Source organism: Schistocerca americana, chromosome X, assembly GCF_021461395.2.
Source record: "Schistocerca americana isolate TAMUIC-IGC-003095 chromosome X, iqSchAmer2.1, whole genome shotgun sequence".
NCBI classification, from domain to species: domain Eukaryota; kingdom Metazoa; phylum Arthropoda; class Insecta; order Orthoptera; family Acrididae; genus Schistocerca; species Schistocerca americana.
The window spans coordinates 979,546,314-979,555,089 of record NC_060130.1 but is presented as its reverse complement, the minus strand read 5'-3'; the positions used below and the strand labels follow the sequence as shown (position 1 = coordinate 979,555,089).

Here is an 8,776-nt window from a genome sequence, read left to right as displayed (position 1 = left end):
CTTCAGACCCACAGCAATATTCTCTTTGGAAACAGTGGGCTACACAATGAAGTTTCAAGTTGTACGTAACTGTAATATATATTTTCATTATATACTGTATTTATGGTACTATATATGTGCTAAATAAATGAAAACTGCCAATAAATCTTTAAAATATACCTTCATATTTTATTATTTATAAATGCAATCTCTTTTCATCTTGCTCACAATTCTGTATTTTTCATTTGAATATAATACACACTTCAGGTAAGTAGAGTGTACTGTTTTGAATTTAACAGCAATAGTGATGCAAATATTGCAAGAAAATGTTGTTACAAAAATGCTTTTAAGCCCAAACCCAATGTGAGCTTCAATATTTTTGGAATCGTGCCCTTGAAGTATCACCTTGGAACCACATCAAAGCGACATTTACCTTTCAAAATCATTATGGTGTCCCTCAAATTACAAAATATTGTTATGATATTCTTGAATTAATGAATTACACAAGTAAAATTGAGGTCACTCTTATAAACTATTACATTTCATTCATAGCTTACATGATAGTCCAGCAGGATTACAATTGTAATATATTCTGGTTAAAATTATGTTTCTGTGCACAATGTACAGCTGCTCTTCCTATGCCGTACGTAAGATAATGTGAATCCCTGATTCAGTGTAGACTGGTCCACTAAGCTCGCTCACTCTAAGAGCAAATGCAGCCTCTTCAAATGGTTCCTGCATAACACCTCGACCAAATGTGCCCAAGTATCCACCCCTCTTTGCTGAACTGCAGTCTGAATACTTCTGGGCCAGTTCTGCAAATGATGCCACTCCTGTTACTATAAACTCAATAAATAACCTGATGAGACGTAGTGCATGCTTTTTGGAGCGTGTAATCTTTTTCTTTCTCCAAGAAGACGGCCTCCTTGAGTTGTTGTGCTTCACAAGCAAATGACTGCATTCAACTTCTTCTGGGCCACTGCTTGGTACAGGGGCAGCAGGTCTGCTTGGAGGATTCCACTGGCTCTCATTAGTATATTTATTATAGTAGTAATACTGTCCATATTTCTTGCTCAAACGTTTTCCCCATCCTGGTGGTAGTTCTTCCTGTTTCATAATGAATCTTAGAGGTAACTAAATCCCTTGTGGAATTAGTTGTAAATCTGAAACACAGAGAACAATAGCATGGTGAATAACCACAACACTCACAAACAGTTACATATGAGGTCAGAAATTAACAAAGGTGTGGAATATAGGACAATATATTTGATACCTAGTTCAGGAAAAATTCTACTAAGAATAAAGAATAGATGATTGCAACATATCATTGAGAGCAAATAAGATGAAAAAACAGTTCAGCTTCAGAAGGGATAAAGGTACAAAAGATGCAATTGGACTGTTACAAATAACTGAGGAAGATAGACGTTTTTGTTGACTTGGAAGAAACCTTTAATAGAGTTTGATTGTATTTAGGTATTGTGAAGCAGTTTGAAGTTAACTGGAAAGAAAGGAGACTGATAAGCAAACTGTGTATGATACAACAACTAAAAGTAAGGATAGGAGATGAGATGACAGAAGAAATTAAAGTTGAAGGGATGGTAGGCAAAGTTATGGCCTTTCACCAATTCTGCTTAACATCTGTTTAGGTCATTTAGTAGTAATAGTAATAGTAGTAGTAATAGTAGTAGTCATAGTAGTTGCATTTATACATGCATGGCTTTTACACAATCAGAAACTGTATACAGACATTTACGTACTTAAAGGTTGCTGACTTGCTTCCATTATATTGACAATACCCCTATGATCAACTCAGCCTTCTTCTTCAGGTATGTGGACTCCAACCAAACTCTGAACTATAGTTGACCTCAGGCTGCTATTTATAGCAAAGTTCAATCCTTGATGTGCAGTGTGCCCTTTCATGCTGTTTTGTTTTTCAGAACTCACAATATTTGGTGAAACACGAATTCTCTCAGCATTTTCCAGCTGCAGTGGATGTGATTGCCAGCAAGATTTTAACAAATTTGGACCAGGACCCCAACCGTTAATTAATGCATGGTTATTGGGTTCTTCGCTATCTTAATTTTGATACACTCCTTAATTATACTGTCATAGAAACTTGGTGTTTTCAAAACAATAGTGGTCTGATCATATTTTGTTTTATGATTATATTCAAAACAGTACTGTTGATTTACTTGGTTGTCTTATTTGGGTATGTCACTGATGTTCCTTCAATCTTTCCTCAATTGTTCTGATGATCTCCCCAACGTAAGACTTGCCACATTCACACAGGATGTGATACACTCCTGGCTTTCAGAGACCTAGCTCATCTCTAACATTACAAAGAGTACTGCTTATCTTAGTTGAAGGTGAGACGTATCAAGTTGGAATCTAACCACACTTTTACGTATCTACTCTCAAGAATAATTAATTTTTTTTTTTCAGATATTCATTGTGTATCTAATGCAGTTGCACACATAACAGGTTATATGTATGGGAATATGTCAAAATGTTATTTATGCAAAACCTCATTCAAACATATATTTCAATTGTTTATATTCCTGATCACAATGATAACTTGGCTTTAATATAAACATGAGGAACTAAAACTTATGGATAAATGAATTTATGATAATGGCATATGATTGAAAAACATTTTGAGCTCATCAGCAGTGCAGGAGGTATTTTTGCCACTCATTCAAATGCAGATACTCCCACTTTCCAAAACATGTTCTGTAATTACCTGTAATCAATTAACTTACAAAATAATTGACATAGAAGGTTTGGACCCTCAAAATGTCGATCACTTATTATGCTTTGATAACAGCAAGATTCTGAATTTTGACAATATAATTTTATTGCTGTATCTTTTCTGATTCAGACAACACTCTCACTATCTAATTTAGTTAATAATTAAGAATATGAATAATTTTGGATCATAATATATTTATTTTAAGGTTGTTGCCATACTCGTAATTAGGGGATTTCAGATGACCTGTAATAAAAATGTTCCATATGCTTTTGAAAATTAATAACATGAAACATTTTTATAAACCAAAGAATAGTAAAGTCTTAGAATCCATGCAGAATAGGAACATCTAAACCAGCCAAATTTCAAAGCATTATGTACTTTCAGAATTCACGTTGTGTTCCCACACTAGTCTAAATAGTTACCCCTCCACCAAAACTGGCAGTCTGCACCTGGAAATCATACAGGTAACATCTCTTTGTCGGATCACATTAAGCTTGTGACTGACCAGTACATGAATATCATCTATATGTTAGTCTTTGCTAAAGTCTGCATTTCATAATTCTGTGTCGGTTAAGGTTATATTCTGTACCCTGAATTAATACATGCAACAAAAGAAGAATATGAAACTGTGTAATATGTTTCTGTCTTAAAATCTTGGATGAACTAGTAAATATTAAACTTGAAATTGCTAATGATCTGCAAACTCCAGTTATGGGACTGTGTTATAAATTCTGGTGACAATATTATCAGTTGTGTTTTGTGCACTGCTACTTTCATTGTCTGTCACTGTACATCATGCTGCAATGAAGTTTCATCGCTACTGTGATAAGATTTGCAAAATGAGGGAATCACATCCCTCTATCTGTATAAACTGTGAATTCTGAAACTGCCACTGGATGCATGAGCTCGACCAACAATATGTCCTGGGGCACAGCAGCCAACCAGCATGGATCAGCACAGATATAAACAACACAGCAAGTTGAGACAATGTGGCAATATACAATGTGCCTAGCAGATGATGTGGAGAGGGGGGAGGAAATAACAGTTGACAGTAGCATCCAATATAAAGACAACACTAGGTAACATGTTCCTGTTTATTCACTGTGATCAACCGTTTTAGTCAGAATGAACAACTAAATCCTAGCAATACCAACACATTTTCCATAATGTGCATAACCAGTGGGAGGGGGGCCAAGCGGGTACTTTATGCCCACTATAAAAAAATTGAAAATAAATTCGTTAATTTTTGTTGACTCACATTAAATCATACTTTTCAAAGAGATACTCATGTGTAAGTAGGGTGCAAAATCAGAAAATATCTTTTAGCGCACTCTCAGCAGTATCAGTAATGTGTGCTACCTACAGGACTGTACTTTATGCCCAAGGTAAAAAAAATTAAAATGTAAAATTCATTAATTGTTGTTAAGTTTTACACAAACATATCTTTTAAAGAGATATTGATGTATAAGTAATGTTCTGAACCTGATAATTTTAATTATGACACTCACTGGGGAAAGTGACATCTACTACAAAGACTTAAATTTATGCGCTAAGTTTAACTGAAAATTTTAAAACATTTATATAATCTGATAAAAGAATCCATTAAAAGCAATAAAAAGTTTCCAGAATTCTAAAATATAAAGTAACTGAATAGATAACAATATTTTCAAGAAGTGGGCCAAAATACCTCCCCTTCCACCCCTTTGGTGTTGCAACGGTTAAAAGTAAAAGACAGTGTGTTGGGTATAACACCAGGTATGTCAGTAAAGGAAAATTTAGAGCTGGTAATAAAAAAGTTTAAGGGACAGTTGAAAGCCAGAATCAAAATACAGGAAAAGAACACGTGTAGTAAAATAAACTAATATTATAGTGAGATAAGAAGTATCAGAGAGTGTTTTGACAGTATGTAATCAGAATAGAACAATAGTATGGAAAGTGTAAGTAATGAAGTGGATTCAGTGCAAAACTGTTTATTAGAGAAAAAGGAAAATATTATAGAAAATTTTAATATGTAATTTGAGTTACACTCCTGGAAATGGAAAAAAGAACACATTGACACCGGTGTGTCAGACCCAACATACTTGCTCCGGACACTGCGAGAGGGCTGTACAAGCAATGATCACACGCACGGCACAGCGGACACACCAGGAACCGTGGTGTTGGCCGTCGAATGGCGCTAGCTGCGCAGCATTTGTGCACCGCCGCCGTCAGTGTCAGCCAGTTTGCCGTGGCATACCGAGCTCCATCGCAGTCTTTAACACTGGTAGCATGCCGCGACAGCGTGGACGTGAACCGTATGTGCAGTTGACGGACTTTGAGCGAGGGCGTATAGTGGGCATGCGGGAGGCCGGGTGGACGTACTGCCGAATTGCTCAACACGTGGGGCGTGAGGTCTCCACAGTACATCGATGTTGTCGCCAGTGGTCGGCGGAAGGTGCACGTGCCCGTCGACCTGGGACCAGACCGCAGCGACGCACGGATGCACGCCAAGACTGTAGGATCCCCACGCAGTGCCATAGGGGACCGCACCGCCACTTCCCAGCAAATTAGGGACACTGTTGCTCCTGGGGTATCGACGAGGACCATTCGCAACCGTCTCCATGAAGCTGGGCTACGGTCCCGCACACCGTTAGGCCGTCTTCCGCTGACGCCCCAACATCGTGCAGCCCGCCTCCAGTGGTGTCGCGACAGGCGTGAATGGAGGGACAAATGGAGACGTGTCGTCTTCAGCGATGAGAGTCGCTTCTGCCTTGGTGCCAATGATGGTCGTATGCGTGTTTGGCGCCGTGCAGGTGAGCACCACAATCAGGACTGCATACGACCGAGGCACACAGGGCCAACACCCGGCATCATGGTGTGGGGTGCACGTCCGCATGTATCCCGTGCCACCCAACGTGCTCTAGAAGGTGTAAGTCAACTACCCTGGCCAGCAAGATCTCCGGATCTGTCCCCCATTGAGCATGTTTGGGACTGGATGAAGCGTCGTCTTACGCGGTCTGCACGTCCAGCATGAACGCTGGTCCAACTGAGGTGCCAGGTGGAAATGGCATGGCAAGCCGTTCCACAGGACTACATCCAGCATCTCTACGATCGTCTCCATTGCTGCAAAAGGTGGATATACACTGTACTAGTGCCGACATTGTGCATGCTTTGTTGCCTGTGTCTATGTGCCTGTGGTTCTGTCAGTGTGATCATGTGATGTATCTGACCCCAGGAATGCGTCAATAAAGTTTCCCCTTCCTGGGACAATGAATTCACGGTGTTCTTATTTCAATTTCCAGGAGTGTATTTGGTGATCAAATGAAGTCAATGAAGTAGAGGCTGATGATATGGGATAAGTGAAAGAACTGTTAACACAAATTTTAACACATGAAAGGATATTCAAGCAGAGTGTGTGGAAGTAATGAGTGACATTCTCGACGCACGTATTATTGATGTTGATCTAGTGTTAGCACAGGCAGTTGTTGATGTAAATACTGATACATAAGAGACTAATAGCAATTAAATAGTTTTTGACATAGTGTAAGAAAATATTATTCATGTACAGGATGTGGAGGTTCAATCAGAAAATTATTGCTATAAATATTAATGCTTTAGGTGATACTGAAAGAGGGTGTGTGCTTTTAGTAGATGAGCATACCTCACATGGGCTTCATTTGAACAGACTTGGGAAAAGGTTCCTAGCACAAAAAACTAATTGAAAGAAGCACAGGCAATAGTTTTACTAGAAATTCAACAGTAATGACAAAATTTGTTTCATTGCCAACCACAGAAAGGAAAAATAGTGATTTTGTTCCACAGCAACACATTCCAGTAATAGCCAACACTCCAATAAGGTCTTTTTTAGGCTACAGAACAGAAGAGAGCACAGTGTAAATGTTGTACCTTTTGATAATATAACTTTTGTGAAAACTAACATTAAGGAACTAGTTAAGAATACAATTGACAAGCTATATTGTTTAAAAATATTTCATCAGAATATAAGAAGTCTTTTGAATAAAAAAGAAGAGCTGCTGCTTTCACTGCAAGAAACAGCTGACACAGACGGAATTATTCCTGATGTGCTCTGCTTAACTGAACAAAACTTGGAAGCCACAGAAATTAATCAGCTACATTTAAATAGTTATAAAATTGATTCTTCCTACTGTCGGGGCAACTTAAGACAAGGCAGAGTGGCAATTTACACATACAATACTATTAGGTCACAAGTTATAGATGCACACTACTGGCCACTAAAATTGCTACACCACGAAGCTGACGTGCTACAGACGCAAAATTTAACCGACAGGAAGAAGATGCTGTGATGTGGAAATGATTAGCTTTTCAGAGCATTCACACATGGTTGGTGCCGGTGGCGACACCCACAACGTGCTGACATGAGGAAAGTTTCCAAACCGATTTCTCATACACAAACAGCAGTAGACCGGCACTGCCTGGTGAAACATTGTTGTGATGCCTCATGTAAGGAGGAGCAACGCGTACTATCATGTTTCCGACTTTGATAAGGGTTGGATTGTAGCCTATCGCAATTGCGGTTTATCATATCGCGACATTGCTGCTCGCGTTGGTCAGATCCAATGACTGTTAGCAGAATATGGAATCGGTGGGTTCAGGAGGGTAATACGGATCAGCGTGTTGGATCCCAATGACCTCGTATCACTAGCAGTCGAGATGACAGGCATCTTATCTGCATGGCTGTAACACATCGTGCAGCCACGCCTCAATCCCTGAGTCAACAGATGGGGACGTTTGCAAGACAACAACCATCTGCACGAACAGTTCGACAACGTTTCCAGCAGCATGGACTATCAGCTCGGAGACCATTGTTGCAGTTACCCTTGATGCTGCATCACAGACAGGAGCGCCTGCAATGGTGTACTCAATGATGAACCTGGGTGCGTGAATGGCAAAATGTCATTTTTTCGGATGAATCCAGGTTCTGTTCACAGCATCATGATAGTCGCATCCGTTTTTGACGACATCACAGTGAATGCACATTGGAAGGGTGTATTCGTCATCGCCATACTGGTGTATCACCTGACGTGATGGTATGGTGTGCCATTGGTTATATGTCTCGGTCACCTCTTGTTCGCATTGACGGCACTTTGAACAGTGGACGTTACAATTCAGATGTGTCACGACCCGTGGCTCTACCCTTCATTCGATCCCTGCGAAACCATACATTTCAGGAGGATAATGCATGACCACATGTTGCAGGTCCTGTACGGGTCTTTCTGGATACAGAAAATGTTTGACTGCTGCCCTGGCCAGCACATTCTCCAGATCTCTCACCAACCGAAAACGTCTGGTCAAAGGTGACTGAACAACTGGCTCGTCACAATATGCCAGTCACTACTCTTGATCAACAGTGGTATTGTGTTGAAGCTGCATGGGCAGCTGTACCTGTACACGCCATCCAAGCTCTGTTTGACTCAATGCCCAGGCGTATCAAGGCCGTTATTACGGCCAGAGGTGGTTGTTCTGGGTACTGATTTCTCAGGATCTATGCACCCAAATTGCGTGAAAATGTAATCACATGTCAATTCTAGTATGATATATTTGTCCAACAAATACCCGTTTATCATCTGCATTTCTTCTTGGTGTAGCAGTTTTAATGGTCAGTAGTGTATCTAAATACTGTATTGAACAGCAGTTTGAATGTTGTGCAGTCAAATTAGAGCTTAAAACACAGTTCCTGAACATAGTAACAGTTTACAGGTCACCTATGGGAGACATTCAAAAATTTCTCTCTCAGCTAGAAACAGTTCTTACTAAACTCTATAGAAACAGTAGTAATGTCATCGTATGTGGTGACTTTAACGTAAACTTACTCACAAAAAATAGCAACCAGAAATTATTAGAATCACTATTGTTAACCTTCAATCTGCTCCCCATGATCTCATTCCCAACAAGAGTATATGGGCACAGTAAGACCCTGATTGACAACCCTAAAATTGCCAGCAGAAAAACAACACATGGCCATTGTAACAAAGTTAAACATGTTAGAACAATAAATGCTGAATCTACTTGCTTGTTCAGAAATAGTTT

At 39.6% G+C, this 8,776-nt stretch overlaps 1 protein-coding gene across 1 annotated transcript; it reads right to left on the bottom strand.

Moving 5' to 3' along the window:
* Window positions 1-615: 615 nt before the first annotated feature.
* LOC124556755 (peptidyl-prolyl cis-trans isomerase NIMA-interacting 1-like) lies at window positions 616-8,319 on the bottom strand. Its single transcript, XM_047130754.1, has 2 exons — window positions 8,303-8,319; window positions 616-1,102 (listed from the first exon to the last, which is right to left on the bottom strand). The coding sequence occupies exons 1-2, from the start codon at window positions 8,317-8,319 to the stop codon at window positions 616-618; spliced, it is 504 nt and encodes a 167-aa protein (XP_046986710.1).
* Window positions 8,320-8,776: the final 457 nt, after the last annotated feature.